At 43.7% G+C, this 18,541-nt stretch overlaps 1 protein-coding gene and 1 non-coding gene across 5 annotated transcripts; one reads left to right on the forward strand and one right to left on the reverse strand.

Annotated features, from left to right (window-relative positions):
• Window positions 1-9,197: 9,197 nt before the first annotated feature.
• Window positions 9,198-18,142, forward strand: ERVMER34-1 (endogenous retrovirus group MER34 member 1, envelope). 4 transcript variants are annotated; one of them, XM_005555300.3, is made up of 3 exons: window positions 9,198-9,473; window positions 9,747-9,886; window positions 15,713-18,142. In XM_005555300.3, the coding sequence occupies exon 3, from the start codon at window positions 16,147-16,149 to the stop codon at window positions 17,836-17,838; it is 1,692 nt and encodes a 563-aa protein (XP_005555357.3). In that variant the 5' UTR covers window positions 9,198-9,473; window positions 9,747-9,886; window positions 15,713-16,146; the 3' UTR covers window positions 17,839-18,142. The 4 variants fall into 4 exon arrangements, with proteins under 4 accessions (XP_005555357.3, XP_015305963.3, XP_073896136.1 ...); XM_015450477.3 differs by having other exon boundaries at window positions 9,198-9,224; XM_074040035.1 differs by lacking the exon at window positions 15,713-18,142 and adding an exon at window positions 13,593-13,618.
• Window positions 12,568-12,691, reverse strand: LOC123573801 (small nucleolar RNA SNORA26). Its single transcript, XR_006698533.1, has one exon. It is a non-coding gene; the product is annotated as a small nucleolar RNA SNORA26 (small nucleolar RNA).
• Window positions 18,143-18,541: the final 399 nt, after the last annotated feature.

Raw genomic sequence — 18,541 nt, forward strand, 5'->3', positions numbered from 1 at the left:
ATTTCCCATTCTGGAAAGTAATTTGGCAAAAGCAGCAAAACTTTCATATCCAGCGATCCAAAAATTTATACCTCTAGAAATATACCTTAAAGAAGAACTGGAGATTTGGGCACAATTTGTGGTTTAAAGATGTTATTTTACTATTAACTACAGTAGCAAACAATAAGGAGAAAAACAGTCTAAATGGTAAAAATTAATTTCGTAGATCCATGAAATGGTACATCAAGTAACCACTAAAAAATCATATTTTTAAAGATTTTTAACAGCATAGGAAACTGCTCATGATATAATATTAAGTGAATAATAAAACAAGACAGAAAATATGGATTGCATGCTAGACACACAAACACAAAGACCTTAAGGAGGAGGCTGGGCACAGTGGCTCACGCCTGTAATCCCAGCACTTTGTGAGGCCAAGGTGGGCAGATCACAAGGTCAGAGGATCAAGACCATCCTGGTTAACACGGTGAAACCCCGTCTCTACTAAAAATACAAAAAAAAAAAAAAAATTTAGCTGGGCATGGTGGCAGGCACCTGTAGTCCCAGCTATTCGGGAGGCTGAGGCAGGAGAATTACTTGAACCCAGGAGGTTGAGGTTGCAGTGAGCCAAGATTGTGCCACTGTACTCCAGCCTGGGTGACAGAGCAAGACTCCATCTCAAAAAAAAAAAAAAAAAATGATGATTAGCTCTAGGAAGTAAGTTAAAGGTGATTCTCATTTTCTTCATTTATTTGTGGTTTTTTTTTCTACAAGTTTTCTATAATGAGTGCATATTTGGGATGAAATGTTCTTTTCCTCACCCGGTATGAAGGCATTCTGTCTAACAAATCGGTCGGCCCTGTGATCCACGGCTTGTCAACTCTGTGAGGGTGGACATCTGCTTCACGTTGTGTCTCCCACTGCTGAGCACATGCTAGTGGATGAATGGTTGGGGGGATGGATTTGGTTGTGCTGGTGGGCCAGAAAGGCGTTTCTCTCTTCCATCAATTCCCTATTATTTTCTCTCTCTCCTGATTCCCTCCCACTCCAACTGTACTAAAGCAAGTTCTTTTGTTGCCACTTTGATGCATTCATTTTCAGCTAAACAAGTTTTTAAATAGACTTCGTTAATGGATGTCAGTGGTTCTGTTCTAGAACTATGTTTCCCTTCAAGACACCCAGGAACATTTTAAAGTCACAACTGAGCAATAACAAATTATTTATTATTGTTTTCCTTAACAAATTCTCACCTAATCATAAAATGATTGTGGATGTTAGTGTTTACATCCTGGCTGTCAGCAGTAGTGCAGGAGAACATCAAAGTTTTTTGGGTAACAAAGAATCACCTCTGATCTTCACTTCAAAGACAACCAGGAGAAAAAATTCTTCCCAGCAACATGTTTGAGATTAATGTCAATCAGGCTTTTCCCTCAACTTGTCTATGCAAGTGCATGCTTTATAATAATCGGAGCTTGTTAGGAAACCATAAACCTCCTCCAAAATGGCAGTAAAAATACCTACAGCACACACACACACAATTTTTTCCTATGCATTATAAGCAAATTTTAGTTAATATATTTTCCCCCACTTAACCCTGTGCCCGGAGACTAATTTTAAAAGAATGCCAATAAGGCCCCATCACAAAGATGTACAAATGCTGTTTCTAAGCCCAGGAATCTAAACACTCAACATTTTCTCTAATGTGTGTAGAAGTTTCCTTCCTCTTCAGAGCCCATGTCTACCTATCCATTTTCTCCCAGAAGCACAAAGCCTTCTGGTCTGGTTCTAGGACTTATTCAGGATTCTCCATTTCACCTTTATAAACAGATGCTCTTCTGGGACATGACAACCAGAGGAAGGCAGCTTTGCTCCTGGAACCCTTCCCAGCCTGGTTTGATGCCTCATCTCTGTCCCTCACAGTGCCCAGTGCTACCTTGACCTCATCACTTATTGTACGATCATCATCATCTGTGAGCTCTCTGAGAGTTAGGACCTTGTTTTGATCATCTGTGTATCCCCAGCACATAGCCCACTGCCCAGCACACAGTTGGAGCTCGCAAGTACCTGTTGTCTGGTTAAGAGCATGAATGAATGTGCAGATCACCCTTTACCCATGTGACTAAAAGCAAGAGTCTTCAGCAGTCTGGGAAGAAAGAGGGAGAACAGTTGGGAAACAGGTCAACTAGAGCAAGGATAGGCAGTTGGAATATGTGACATAAGAAGGTCCAAGAAGTCAGGCAGCATATTTAGTAGAAAGGGGCTCATTAAACACAGGCTAAAGGTGAAGTGAATGACAAGATGACAGCCATTATAGGATACAAGCTAGAGCTTCAGACCCCAGAGAGCAGAAAGCTGATATCATTTTCTTTGCATTCTGTCCAGGATGAACGCTAACATTTTTAACTACTTGCACCTGGAAACATTGGTTGAGAACCTGTATTTATGTGTGAAGGTGAGATCTGGGCTAATGCAGTAGCGCCCTCTTTCATGTAATAAATGCTTAAAAGCTTTCCCGGTACTGCACACCCATGGCCTCCATGATGGGTCTGTCCCAAAATTAGCTTGGTAAGACTCCCCCCGGGCTGCACCAGTAAGTAACCCACCATGCTACTAGAATCTGATTAAGGGCATTATAAAATACAGTGATTTTTAAACATTTTTGGCCAGGCGCGGTGGCTTACGCCTGTAATCCCAAGACTTTGGGAGGCCGAGGAGGGTAGATCACCTAAGGTCAGGAGTTCAAGACCAGTCTGGCCAACATGGTGAAACCCTGCCTCTACTAAAAATACAAAAATCAGCCAGCCATGGTGGCACATGCCTGTTGTCCCAGCTACTCAGGAGGCTGAGGCAGGAGAATCGCTTGAACCCAGGAGGCAGAGGTTGCAGTGAGCCAAGATCTCACCATTGCACTTCAGCAAGGGCAACAAGAGTGAAACTCTGTCTCAAAAATAAATACATAAAACATTTTCAGTTGATCCCTGAATGTAATAATTCATTCAGTCAACAAATATTTGCTGAGTTTCAAATATGTGTTAGCTACTGTGCTATAATAGTAGGAAAGGTCCGATGTAAAAACGTTACACTTTTTCCATTCACTCTGCATGTCCACAGCCACTGCCGTCAAAGGTATAGAAGAATGTGAGCAAAAACAAAACAAAAAAAACAGAATATTTAGTACGTCCAATTTCATCTGAATATCAGCCTATATGAAGAGGGCAATTACTCCTGTAAGTTACTGAAATGACATGATAGTTGATTTGGGGGAATTTTATGAATAGATTTTGTCTTCATTCTTTATGTAAAATCCATCCTGGAGTCCACATAATGAACATTTGTAACAGCTTGGCCAGAATCACCAAGTAAGTATATCCAATGGGTTCAGTTGCAGAAAACAGAATTCATACTACCCAGGTGCAGTGGCTCACACCTATAATCCCAGCACTTTGGGAGGCACAGGTAGGAGGATGGCTTGAGTCCAGGAGTTTGATGCCTGGGGGATATAGCAAGACCCCATCTCTACAAAAAAATTTTAAAAGTAGCCAAGCATGGTGGTGCACACCTGTAGCCTCAGTTACTTGGAAGATTAAGCGGGAAGTATCTCTTGAGCCCAGGAGGTCAAGGCTGCAGTGAGTCACGATTGTGCCACTACACTCTAGCCTGGGTGACAGGGCAAGACTCCATCTCAAGGAAAAAAAAAAAGACTTCTATAGATATGCATAAAAAATGTACAAAAAATATATATATTTTAAATTTACACTGGCTTTTACAGGTCAGCAATCTCAGAGGCCTGGAGGCAGGAAGAGGCTGCCATTCCCTGTTCAGTTACTTCTTGAAACTCACCGATCAGAAAAAAATGTTCCTCCTTCCCTGGGGAAAAGTGAGGGAAGGAGCCCAGGCAAGCCAGGCACATTACTCTACTGCAAATTCCTCCACTTGGAATTTCTGAGTGAGAAGTTAAGCGCTTCCCATTAACCAGTTCAATATTTTGAAGTAGTTGACTTCCTTCCCTGTGATTCTGACCCGGACTCTGTCTTTCAAAAACAAGCACAATCACAGTGTGTGCCTCATCCAATTGTTGAAATAAGGACTGAGCTCTCCCACAGTAGTATAGGCCAGTAACAGTCACCTAGGATGGATAAAAGTATCTTTGACTAGCTGGTAATCTGTGTAATCACGAAGTTTAAGAATGTTTCTCATTTCATGTACATCATCAATATCAGACCCTCAGCATCAATGCTGGGTTTTTTTTTTTTTTTTTTTTTTTTTTTTGAGACAGGGTCTTGTTCAGTTGTCCAGGCTGGAGTGTAGTGGCATGATCTTGGCTCACTGCAACTTCTGCCACCCAGACTCTCACCTCAGTCTCCTGAGTAGCTGGGACCCCAGGTGTGCACCACCACACCAGGCTAACTTTTCATATTTTTCGAAGAGATGGGGTTTCACCATGTTGCCCTCACTTCCTTGTACAACTTGCACTCCAAGTAACGAGCCAGGGTCCAGATATTCTTATAGGTATGCTGTAAACATCTGATTTTGCCATTCCTCAGGTTCATAGCTCAGAACACTGAACAAACATTCACCAAGCAACATAGCGTGATTCTCAGGGTCTGCTTGAGTTACTGCTATCTGGCAAGACATGCCCACCATCCAAGCCCAGGAGTGCAGGGCTGTAGCAAGGCTCTGTCTCTAAATAAATAAAATACAAACTACAAACTTCTTAACAGGTTTGCCATATTAATTCCCACAGACATACCAATTTACTTTTGAAATCATCTTTTCCAGTAAACCACCCTCATTCAACATAAGCTTTAATAATGTATTTCAGATACTCTTACTAATCTTACCGAAAATAGTCTATTTCCAAAAAAAAAAAAAATCTCCATTTATAAGGCAACACTTTCACTTCCTTCTTACTGTTTACTGTTTTGATTAGTACTTGAAATATTTATCTTATTCTCCTTTTGTTTAAACTTGGAACTGGAATTTTAAAGTGGAGCTGATAACCTACATACTACAGATTTGAAAGTTTTAGCCTCATCGGAAAAAACCAGCAGATGTTCATTTCTCATGAAAATATGGCAATAAGAATGCATTTGCAGTTACAAAATAGGTAAAGTCATTTGTGGTGCTCATTAATCCTGCTACTCCTGTGAAAAAAAAGCTAAAAATGTTGCCTTCATTTTGCAGATGGAAAAAAAGTAACAGGTCCCATCTTGCTCTAGGTATAACAGCAAAGCCTTTGGTAGAGCCAGAAATAGAACCTCAAGAGATTTGTGTTCCCTTTTTGATATAGAACAGAACTCAACTCAGCAGTCTCATTAAAATCATGCTACAGAAGAAGCTGGTCTGTCTCGTCACTCAATTTCCTTTAATAGAATACAATCATTTATTTCAGCTCTACTTTCAACTGAGTGCCTTATGCTAATTAGTCTGACCATACTGTATAAATTATTACTTTAATTTATATAGTGATTTCATAGAATACATTTGATGTTAAGCATAATGGATAATACGTAATCATTTTAAGGAATTTTTTTTTTTTTAAAGAAAAAGCACTATTTAAAATCCAGTATCATCAAATTCTACAGGAGAGGAAGCTGTGTTATTTAGGTTCAGCAGGTAAACATGCATCTTCCAATACGACTGCCTTAATATAATTCTGTATTTTAAAGCATTCTAAATTAAGCCGCATAAATTTTTAAAGAAAACACCTTCAAAGTTACAGAAATTGAGAATTCCATGCTGCCATCCTGTGTCTACCATCTTGCCATTGCAGCTATAATTTCAATTTTCTAAATTTGTGTTTGTGCACACGTGTGCAAGTGTTAGAGCGGCATTTGAGTCTCGAGCTGCTACACTGATTACATGTGCTCAGAACTCCTAATATGTTCACTAACCATCTACACTATTGGACTGGGAATAGACTAGCTCTCAAAAAAAAAAAAAAAAAAAAAGGAATATGTGGATCCTCAAGGGCAAAAGGTCAGGCATGGTGACTCACACTTGTAATCCCAGCACTTTGGGAGGCTGAGGTGGGTGGATCATGAGGTCAGGAGTTCGAGACCAGCCTGACCAATATGGTGAAACCTTGTCTCTACTAAAAATACAAAAATTAGCCAGGCATGGTGGCTGAGCTGTAATCCCAGCTACTCAGGATGCTGAGCCTGGAGAATCACTTAAACCCAGGAAGAGGAGGTTGCAGTGAGCCGAGATTGCAGCACTGCACTCCAACCTGGGCAACAGAGCGAGACTAGTTCTCAAAAAAAAAAAAAAAAAATTAGAGATGGGGTCTTGCTCTGTCATGCAGTGGTACTATCATAGCTCACTGCCTCTCACCTCATCCTCCTGAGTAGCTGGGACTACAGGCACATGCCACCGCAACAGGCTAATTTTTCTCAGGCTGGTCTTGAACTCCTGGCCTCAAGTGATCCTCCTACATTGGTCTCCTAAACACTGAGATTACAGTGTGAGCCACCACGCTCTGCCTAAAATGAGGAATTTAATCATGCCTATTGGGTAGAGTAGCTGGAAAATTTAAATGAGGTAATCTATATAGAGCAGTTAAAGGAGTGCAGAGAATGAAATAAGTGTGCAATAATGGTTAGCTATTATTAGCTGTGAACATGCTGACCTGAACAATGCTGGTCTTGCAAACATCAACTTTTATTGACCTGCATTTGTACAACACATTATTAATGAGCATCATTGATGGGCATTTTAAACATGGTCTACAAGGTCCAGCATGGTCTGGCAGTCACCAGCATCTCCAGCCACATCCCCTCTATAGCCCAGATTATATCACGCCTTATCCTATATCTCTCTCCACCCCACCTGACTCCTTGGCTTTTTTTTGTACAAAGTCACGGCAGCCTTTCTACGTGTCCATGGATACACTGAGCTCCTTCCTAGAGCACACACACTGTACATCCTCTTTCCTCTACCTATACCCCAGGCTCCACTCTTTTGCTTTATAAACTCATCTTCAATTTTCTGCTTACTCATCCTTCCCTCAAACTCACAGCTAGGTCCCTGACACCACCACTCCAGCTCTTGTTAAGTGGTAATTTTACATTTTTATATGATTTGTGTATCAATGTCTGTTTTATCTACTATACTAAAAGTTCCACAAGGGCAAGGTCCTTGATTTGGGTTTTTTTTTTTTTCACTATTTGCTCTCAGGTCTACTATAGTACTTGACATATGGTAGGTTCTCATTCGTTTTATAAATGAATAAACATATCCCAACAACAACGCTATTGCTCCCAAGATTTGAGTATTTATCTCTTTCATTTTATTTCACAATCACTATTCTCCTCATCTCTGGCCTTATTCAATCTTACAGTGAAAAACATAGATATTCTATTAGGTAAAAGTAGCTTGGGGTAAAATAAAATGCGAATTTAATTGATAGAGAAAGGGAGAAGGAGAAAAAGTCAAGATACTTAAACATAGAAATGGGGTGGTGACAGCAGTGTTATGAATGTAAAAGTGTCTAAAGACATATGCAGAAAGGATTATTCTAAGAGTATTGCTTGCTTTTGCATGGTTGAGAATAATGGTATTTCTGTGGATGGATGTGTTCATCACACTGTAATGCATGTAAAAACAACATGTAAAAAACATCAATAACAGACATCTCAAAGAGTGCCACTTGGGAAAAAAGAAAAAATAAAAAGATATGGGGTAGTGAGTCAACATTAGCAAGGGGTAGTATAAACAGTGGTTAAACCCATGTCTTGAGCCAGGCAAAAGAGCAAAAGACAGAGAGAGGACCTCAATGAAGAAGGAAGAGACAAAAAATAATGGCCTGGGGAGAGCTTAGACCCGTGCGGCTGGCAGAACCCAGACCAGAGGGGTGAGAGCCGTGCTGCTGGTGGTGAGGGTGCTCCAGCCAGCAGAACAGTGGGAAGGGAAAAGCAGTGGGCCCATTTAGAGGTTGAAAGAGGCAGGGACTGAGAAGCTCCAGGGTTTGAGGACCACTCCCCCACACATAGAGCAGTTAGTAACCCAACTGCGGACCACGTGTCCCACGCCCCAGAGCGATGGCCCTTGGCCCTTGTCTTTTCTTTTTTCTTTTCTTTTCTTTTCTTTTTTTTTTTTTTTTGAGACAGAGTTTCTCTCTTGTTGCCCAGGCTGGACTGCAATAGCGAAGTCTCAGGTCACGGCAACCTCTGCCTCAAGCGATTCTCCTGCCTCAGCCTCCCGAGTAGCTGGCGTTACAGGCATGCGCCACCACGCCCGGCAAATTTTGTATTTTTAGTATAGACAGGGTTTCTCCATGTTGGTCAGACTGGTTTCGAACTCTTGACCTCAGGTGATCTGCCCACTTCGGCCTCCCCAAGTGCTGGGATTACAGGCATGAGCCACCGCGCCTGCTGGCCCTTGTCCCTTTAGGTCTCTTCTGCTTTATCATACATGAACCAAAATAGGATGCTACTCAGGTGTGGAGGTGCCAACCAGCCACTACTTGTGGTAAAGAGTCTTTCATCGTATTTAGTCATTTCTACAGTAAAACGTATTTTCCAAAGACTACAGAACACCAGTCATGATGGGTTTTGTTTCTTTGTTTCTTAGAATCAAAGAGGGGTTTCATTTGTCCACAGGAAAGATGATTTGCTATTTTTGTATTTTCAAGTTTTAACACATGTTTTTTCCCTTAGCTCTTATAACCTTAATATTTTTATATTTCGTGTTGATTTTTTATTCTCCATTAAAAATGTCAGTCCAAGGGAGTCCTTTGTTTCTTCCATTTAAGGATTAGAAGATTGCCTGGCACAGAGTACACACCTGATGAACCCGTGCTGAATACTTAAGTGAGTAAAAACGCGGCATAAATAACAGCTCAGGGCTCTAGGCGGTCGCGTGACTGAGATTCTAGGCGCCAAGGGGAGGAGAGGGTAATCGCCAAGGCTTCCCAGGGGAGAAACCGAGGGGTTAAGGGAACCAGATCGAAGAGGGCCAAGGCCCAGCAGGGTGCCTGAAGAAGCCGATTCACCTGCCCAGGATGCCTGAGGTTCGAAGGATGCTTCATGCAGGGTGGCCTTGTCTCTCACCCGGCGTGCAGGATCCAGACCTAGGCAGGCCGAGGACACCGGTGACCAACGGCCTGGCCGGTCCAGCCCGGGTCCTGCCCTCGTCCCGAAGTTTCCTGGGATTGGCTGCAGGCCCCGCGGCCCCTCCCAGCCCTGCCCCGCCCTGCCCCGCCCCATCCCGTCCCGCCCGGAGTCTTCCCTACGCCCAAAGCGCAGGTATGTTACTAGTCTTGAGCGGGAGGAAATTACCCAGCCCGGAGCACCTGGCCTGTTGGACGAGTGGGTTCCTGGTGCCTGAATCCGGCAGTCCGCCCTGCGGTGCCCCGCCCCGCCCCGCCCCGCCCCAGCCCGGGATCTTCCCGGTCCTCGTGCGTCCCCGCTCCGGTCAGTTCCCGCCGCGCGCCTTCTTCTTGGTCTTCTGGCCGGGCGGGGATCGTCGGCCAGTTTGTCCCGAGGAGTTGCGCTGTGAGTGCGTCTCTGCCCTTTGGACTCTGGCTGGGAGTGCTCCCAGGCAGGGGCTAGGCTCTCCCAGTGTCCCCTCGAGCTTTGCCCGCCCCGAGCTCCTCTGCTCCCCGCGGCCAGAACGGAGGGGTAGAGCAGCCCTCGGCGGCCCAGGGGGCGGAAGGCCGTGCCAGTCCCAGGGCCGCGGGACGCACAGGCGCTGCGTCCTGCGGAGCAGCTGGGAGGATCCCGGGGCAGGTCCCGGCGCGGTAACAAGTTTGCGCTTTGCCTCCCCAGGGCAGACGCGCCGCTACTTTGTAGCGAGTTTTGGGCGGGTAGCGCGCGCGGCGGCAGGAACCCAACCCCGGCAGACCCTGGGCTCCAAGAATTCGTCTTCTACGTCTGCGGAGGTGCGGCAGCCTCAGTTCTAAGCGCAGGTATGTACCTAGCCTTGAGCGGAGGAAATTACCCAGCCCCGAGCACCTGGCCAGTGGGACCGGAGGGTTCCTGGTGTCTGAATCCGGCTCGCTTAACCGGAAGGCAATAGAGGCTGTGTTCCAAACCTTTACCTCACGGTGGTCTACTGCCTCCTGACCATCCTGGTGTCTTTCCCTGTATGGCTGGCACGGTTCCTGTCTTTAGGTCTTGTAAGTATAATGCTTTATTTTTTCTTGAGCCTCTCCTATGTCTGCCCTTTGTGAGCACACTAGCTAAAGAAGTCCATTTGGTCCCATGTCTCATCCATAGCATAATTGCTTGGCCCTCTTTGGTAGCCATGTCTTTTTTAGGTTGTGGGGCATTTGCCCGACAATAAACATGAGTAAGAGATAAGGGTAGGGTCGCAAGCTGGGTGGAGGAGAGACAGGGAGTCCATTTTTGTCTGCCCATTTAGCAGTTTTCTGAGTCCTACCATTCCATAAAGATACTCTATCAGTTTCCTAAGTGTTGCGCAATGAATAATAACAATTTATATAGGAAAATAAATAGCTGTAATCGGATAGCAATTATATGCCCATTGGTGATGGGAGTATCTGCTGGGGTCGAGAATCTGTGGGGAGTAGGGCGCAGTGGCTCACTCCCGTAATCTCAGCACTTTGGGAGGCCGAGGCGGGCGGATCGCTTGAGGTCAGGAGTTCGAGAACCGTCTGGCCAACATGGTGAAACCCCATCTCTACTAAAAATACAAAAATTAGCCAGGCGTGGTGGTGCATGCCTGTAATTTCAGCTACTCGGGAGGCTGAGGCAGGAGAATAGATTGAACACGGGAAGCAGAGGTTGCAGTGAGCGGAGATGGCACCACTGCGCTCCAGCCTGAGCAACAGTAAGAACAGATTCCATCTCAATTAATAATAGTAAGAATAATAATTCCATCTCAAATAATAATCATCATCATCTATGGGGCTTTCAAACTGCCAAGGACATGGCAGAGTCCCAGGGTATATCTAGTCAGTGTAAGTAGTGTATGTTTTCTCTTTCGCCAGTGTACAAGCTCACTATGTCATAGCCAGTTATTATCTTTCTGAAAATTTTGTTTATAAGAGCTGTCACAGAACAGAGTAAGTCTGTTTTTTGTTTGTTTGTTTGTTTAAGACAAAGCCTTGCTCTGTTGCCCAGGCTGCAGGGCAGTGGTACTATCTCAGCTCACTGCAACCTCCACCTCCTGAGTTCAGGTGATCCCCCGAGTAGCTGGGAAGACAAGCACAAACCACCATGCTGGCTAATTTTTGTATTTTTTAGTAGAGATGGGGTTTCACCATGTTGGCCAGGCTGGTCTCAAACTCCCAACCTCAGGTGATCTGCCTGCCTTGGCCCCCCAAAGTGTTGGGATTACAGGTGTGAGCCACCACGCCTGGCCCAGAGTAAGTGTGGATGACTCAAGGGAGTGTCTTAAGAGGTCTTCTTGGGGGTTAGAAGCCAACTCTGTGACTGTAATCATGTGTATGTGGAGTGGGGTTCTCCATCAGGGAGAGGTACAGGTTTAGAGCATTACAGAGTTGCAGGATGAGGAAGGGTTGGTCTGTCAAGTAGAAAGGCACTCTTTTATGGAATTGTAAGAGTTGACACAGAATGGGAAACAAAGGTAAATAAGAGAACCTATTGTAAGGTTAATGACTTTGTCAATTAGGGTGGCAACTGAGGTCACTACATGGACATAGGAGCATGCCTGATGCCACGGGATCCAACTGATGTGAAAAATATGCTATGAGGCCAGGCGTGGTGGTTCACACCTGTAATACTAGCACTTTGGGATGCCAAGATGAGAGGATCGCTTGAACTTAGAAGTTTGAGACCACCCTGGGCAACATGGCCAGACCTTGTCTCTATTAAAAATAATTAAAAAAAAAAAAAAAAAAAGAAGCCAGGTATGGTGGTGCATGCCTGTAGTCCCAGCTACAGGGGAGGCTGAGGTGGGAGGATCCCTTGAGCCCAGGCGTTCAAGGCTGCAGGGAGCCATGCTTGCACCACTGCATTCCAGCTTGGGCAACAGAGTGAGACCCTGTCTCCGAGGGAAAAGAAAAAAATATATATATGCTATGGAACTTACCTGAGAGGAAGAAAGTTGTCCTAGAATACCCAGAGCTATCTCATTGTTTTCACAGCAATAAACATGGAAAAGCTTGTCAGAACTGAGTAAATAAAAACAGGTGTGTGGGGTGGATAATGCTAATTTCAGTATCTCAGTGAAGGTTTCTGTGGTTGTGCCTGGGAGAGCACGTAGAGGTTAGGCAAAGGCAGCACAACTGGGAATCCATTGGTAGCAATAGCCAGCTGGTAAGTGTGCACACCTGCCTTTGAGATCAGGATGAACGCAAGTGATGCAAGGCATTTGTGGCTGAGTTTGAGTAACCTGAGACATTCCATGGCCTAAGTAGGTAACAGTTCAAATGTCCATACCCATTGAAATCTGGTTCTGGGAGGCATGACCAGAGTCAGCCAGTCTTCAGATGTTCTCAGGTGAAAGCAGTCTTTACACTATTTTGCTGGACCATTACTGCCTACAGTGTCAAATACCAACACTTGGTTTTAATGCACTGTCAAAGCCAGGGTTAAGTTTAAATGCATCATATGTGATATGTAAAAATATCACAAAGGTGCTTAAACTGTAAGGAAATTGTTCAGCTGTGACTCCAGACAGGAGTCCAGCTCCTCCAAAGAGGAGCTTCACATTCTCTTCTCTGGGTTTTATGGAGACTTACTTTACCCTTCTGCTTAAAGCACTGTGTTAACCTTAAAAGCGGCACAAGAAAGGGTGGGCAAAGGACATGAACAGACATTTCTCAAAAGAAGACATTCATACAGCCAACAGACACATGAAAAAATGCTCATCATCACTGGCCATCAGAGAAATGCAAATCAAAACCACAATGAGATACCATCTCACACCAGTTAGAATGGCAATCATTAAAAAGTCAGGAAACAACAGGTGCTGGAGAGGATGTGGAGAAATAGGAACACTTTTACACTGTTGGTGGGATTGTAAGCTAGTTCAACCATTATGGAAAACAGTATGGCGATTCCTCAAGGATCTAGAACTAGATGTACCATATGACCCAGCCATCCCATTACTGGGTATATACCCAAAGGATTATAAATTATGCTGCTATAAAGACACATGCACACGTATGTTTATTGCAGCACTATTCACAATAGCAAAGACTTGGAATCAACCCAAATGTCCATCAGTGACAGATTGGATTAAGAAAATGTGGCACATATACACCATGGAATACTATGCAGCCATAAAAAAGGATGAGTTTGAGTCCTTTGTAGGGACTTGGATGCAGCTGGAATCCATCATTCTTAGCAAACTATCACAAGAACAGAAAACCAAACACCGCATGTTCTCACTCATAGGTGGGAACTGAACAATGAGATCACTCGGACTCAGGAAGGGGAACATCACACACCGGTGCCTATCATGGGGAGGGGGGAGGGGGGAGGGATTGCATTGGGAGTTATACCTGATGTAAATGACGAGTTGATGGGTGCAGCACAGCAATATGGCACAAGTATACATATGTAACAAAACTGCACATTATGCACATGTACCCTACAACTTAAAGTATAATAATAATAAATAAATTTAAAAAAAAAAAAAAAAAAAAGATTTTTTTTTTTTTTTTTTTTTTTTTTTTTTTACAGGGTTTGCTACTACTCCCTGCAGTGCTCCCTGGTCCACAGCTCATGCATCTCAGTTTCTTTTTTGAGATGGAGTTTCCATCTTTTTGCCCAGGCTGGAGTGCAATGCCTAATCTCGGCTCACTACATCTCCCAGGTTCATGCAATTCTCCTGCCTTAGCTTCCTGAGTAGCTGGGATTGCATGTGCCACCACAGCTGGCTAATTTTGTATTTTTAGTAGAGATGGAATTTCTCCATGTTGGTCAGGCTGGTCTCGAACTCCCGACCTTAGGTGATCCGCCCACCTTGGCCTCCCAAAGTGCTGGGATTACAGGCGTGAGCCACTGTGCCCGGCTGCATCTCAGTTTCTTGAAGTCTGCAATCCCCATTAGAAGCAGCTGTTTTGCTAAGTGAGCCCATGAGTGTCAATTGCCTTTCTATTAAGATAGCCAGATTCGGGCCTTGGTGACAGACGCATCAAGGAACCCTCCAGTCCCACTGGTCATATGCTTGTGGCCTGGGTCATTTCATTCCACTCAAGGCCAGGGATGTGTGTTAACCTCCATGGGAAAGAAGAGACAGGGCAGGGTGAACAGCTTAGGATTGGTTAGTTTGAATCATTTCAATGGATTTCAAACTGTACAGGTTGTCCCCTAGTTGCATAGCACATGGCCCTGGGATGATTAAGGCAGACAGATAATTGCTTACATGTGTGTAAGGGCCCGATAGAGGAGGTATGGCTCTGAATTAGTTTGTATATCAAAGACATGCTCCTGGTTGGCCCCTTGTTATCTCTGAGAATTGGCTAGCCCCCAAGAAAGGTAGTCTCTCCTCAGCTGGAAAGGTGTTTTGTTTGTTTTTAGTTTTGTTTTTTAGACAGAGTCTCACTCTGTCACCCAGGCTGGAGTGCAGTGGCGCGATCTTGGGTCACTGGAATCTCCGCCTCCCGAGTTCAAGCAATTTTCCTCCCTCAGTCTCCCAAGTAGCTAGGACCACAGGCGCACACCACCATGACCAGCTAATTTTTGTATTGTTAGTAGAGGTGAGGTTCCTCCATGTTGGCCAGGCTGTTCTTGAACTCCTGGCCTCAAGTGATCCATCCGGCTCAGCCTCCCAAAGTGCTCGGATTACAGGTGTGTCCCACCGTGCCCGGCCCTCAGCTGGAAAGGTTTTCTAAACGTCAGAACATAATTAGTATACAGAAAATTTTAAGATATTTACATATACGTGAATAGGATGATCAAAAGAGCCAAAAGACAGTTGGCTCTTGGCATCCATAGCATTTCTGATCAAATTATTTCCCAGTGCAGTACTCGTAAATCTCACCAAGACTCTGGAGTATGGTAAGCATACTGCAAAGAGTCTTCCGAGACCCACATTGCCTTTTATGGTACTCTAAATGGACTTTATAGATTTGTCTCCAGCCTTAGACTGTTCTCACTGCATGTTTAATGGATGGACTGTGCTATCCAACTAGATGTGCTAAGGCCATAACAGTGGAAAAGAAACTAACAACTGAGATTATTTCTTGTTTTGGCATTCCTTTATGAATTGAATCAGATAAAGGAACTCACTTTACAGCAGAATTAAATCATTTCCTTGCAAAAAACTCTTGGATATTCATTAAAATTTTATACCCCCTACTATCCTCAATCCTCAAGGCAAGTAGAACGTAAAAATCTAAACATAAAATGAACTCTAGGAAAAAGTCTGTCAATAAACTGGACTCAGACAGCCAGAAGCATTATCCTTGGTCCTTATAAAGATCTGGAATACTGGCCAGGTACAGTGGCTGTAATTCCAACACTTTGGGAGGCTGAGACAGGATGATCAGTTGAGGCCAGGGGTTCAAGACCAGCCTGGGCAACAAAGTGAGACCCCATCTCTACAAAAAATAAGAAACAAACAAAAAAGGTCGAATACTCCAAATAGGAGGACTGACTGCTTTTGAAATAGTTTTTGGCTACTCTGTGCCTACTGGCATCTCTAAAACTTTCATAGATCGAATGAGCATTGTGGGGACTTCAGTGAACAATTCAAAACTATGATTAATTATATACAATAATTAGTATACTTGGAGCATATTTTCAACAGGTAAAAATCTGTGACTTTCTCTAACAGACCCTGCCATCTTTTCAACCAGGTGATCAAGTATATCTCAACGTTTTTAGAAGAAAAGATGTATTGTAACCTCCCTGGAAAAAGAAGAGACCTTATGAAGTAGTGCTACCCACCTACACAGCCATCAAAATAAAATTCCTGAATTTGTACAAGCCACAGCAAGCTAGATCAAGATCATCCCATGACAACTGTAAGGTCATGCCTATGGGTTACCTCAAATTGAGGAATTTCAGCACCTACTCACAGGCTCCATGAGCAGATGAAGTAGACAGCTTTACTCAGTATCTCAGACCAAGAACTTTGTCTCCATCTCCAACTAGCTGAAACATCTTCCCTCCCTGACCTGGAAAATTCTCTGTCTTAGAAATTTAAACAAAACTCTCCCCTTTCATTGACTCTCCGTTGTCTGGAGTTTGCTTGTCTTAACCTAGCCTGTTTTCCCTCTGTTCCTCCACTATGGTCTCCCTTTCAAACTACGCCCTGCTTCAATTAACCCTTACTGCTTTTTTGACAATTCTAGTGCAAGCTCAACACCTGCTTGCACCAGTTTTCAAAACACTATCTATCTTGACTAATCAGTCTAATTGCTGGCTATGTGAGCATCTAGATAATGCAGAACAACCCGAACTAGTTTTTGTTCCTGCCAGTGCAAGCACCTGGTGGACCCATTCTGGACAATGGATGTATGAAAGGGTGTGGTATCCACAAGCAGAAGTACAGAATCACTCTACTTCCTCCTATGGTAAAGTGACTCAGCACTGGGAAGCCTCCATGGAAGCTCAAGGTCTATCCATCGCTCAAGTAAGGTTATTGGAGGGAAACTTTTCTCTTTGTGTAGAAAATAAAAATGGCACTGGACCCTTCCTAGGTAATATACCTAAACAATACTGTAATCAAATACTATGGTTTGATTTTACAGATGGCACTTTCATGCCCTCTATAGATGTTACAGATGAATCCAGGAATGATTATGATGATACAAGTGTTTGCCTAGGCACTAGACAATGTTCCTGGTTTGCAGGTTGCACTAACCAGACCTGGAACAGCTCAGCTGTTCCCTTGATTGGTCTACCCAATACCCAAGACTACAAATGGGTAGATCGAAATTCTGGATTGACCTGGTCAGGTAATGGCACCTGTCTTTATAGCTGCCAAAACCAAACCAAAGGCCTTCTGTACCAGCTATTTCGCAACCTATTTTGCTCTTATGGCCTGACAGAGGCACATGGGAAATGGAGATGTGCAGATGCCAACATAACTAATGACAAAGGTCATGATGGACACCAGACCCCCACCTGGTGGCTCACAGGTTCCAATCTGACCTTGTCTGTGAACAACTCTGGCCTCTTTTTTTTATGCGGCAATGGGGTGTACAAAGGGTTTCCACCTAAATGGTCTGGACGATGTGGACTTGGGTATCTGGTACCTTCCCTCACCAGATACCTCACCTTAAATGCTAGCCAAATTACAAACCTGAGATCCTTCATTCATAAAGTAACACCACATAGATGCACCCAACGAGACACAGACAATCCACCTCTGTATTGCAACCCCAAGGACAATTCAACAATAAGGGCCCTTTTTCCAAGTTTGGGAACTTATGATTTGGAAAAGGCAATTCTAAACATTTCCAAAGCAATGGAACAGGAAATCAGTGCCACTAAGCAGACCTTGGAAGCACACCAATCAAAAGTTAGCAGTTTAGCCTCTGCATCCCAAAAGGATCATGTCTTGGATATACCAACCACTCAACGACAAACGGCTTGTAGAACTGTTGGCAAACAGTGTTGCCTCTATATAAATAATTCGGAAGCAATAATGTCTGATATACAACATCTATATGAAATATCCGAGAACCTGAAGAATGGACCGTTTTTTGATTGGGAAGGCCTATTTGCAAAAGTGGGAGACTGGTTCAGATCATGGGGCTATGTGCTTTTAATTGTTCTTTTCTGCTTATTCATCTTTGTTCTAATCTATGTTCGTGTCTTTCGCAAATCTCGCAGATCCCTTAACTCCCAACCTCTGAACCCAGCCTTATCTCCACAGCAATCAGCACAGCTCCTTGTCAATAAAACTTCATGTCAAGTTTCAAATAGGGCAATGAAGGAACTAACAACCCATCAGTATGACACAAGTCTACTTTGAGAATATCTGAACAAACAGCAGCTGCAGAAAAAAAGCCTTAGCTAAACTTTGATGAGTAAAGCAGGCCTTACTGAGAATTCAGCTGCCAAAACCCTCCTCCGAGTGTTCCTCTTATAAGGGCACTTGGCACTAGGATCTCCCAAGGTATTGTAAATAAGCCTTATCAGAACTTTTCATAGTTTCACTCTGAAGCCTTAAGACACATACCATTAAGCTGATCTGTAAACCCTTACCCCTTGCTGTTCAGAGAGCTACTCTGTATAGTGTTCTTGCATGCATGTATAATAAACGTGTTTTCTATTAATCTGTTAATTTGCAAGCCCCCAAACACTGGAACTAAGTTGGGAGCAGGAAAGTTTCTCCCAACAGCACTTTGTAGCCTTCTCGATAGATGAAAGAGTGTGTTTGAATAGATAAGAGAATTTTGTTCCCTTGATTTTGGTTGAAGTCGTAGAAGAATCCAATGTACACATATACAAGACTATGTCAAATTTGTCTCAAAGAATATAAATATTGGTTAGTCATCAGAATCGACTGAAAACTTACTTTAGAGAGAGCGCCACAAATAATTTAGGCTGGTATGATCTGAGCTTTCCTGACTTCCCATGGGCATTTTAGTGGTCTAATGGAATGTTAGTCTGATATGCATTTTAGCCATCTTACGACATGGACTGCAGGTGGAAGTAGGATGTAGGGAGTGTTG

Source organism: Macaca fascicularis, chromosome 5 (genome assembly GCF_037993035.2).
Source record: "Macaca fascicularis isolate 582-1 chromosome 5, T2T-MFA8v1.1".
NCBI classification, from domain to species: Eukaryota; Metazoa; Chordata; class Mammalia; order Primates; family Cercopithecidae; genus Macaca; species Macaca fascicularis.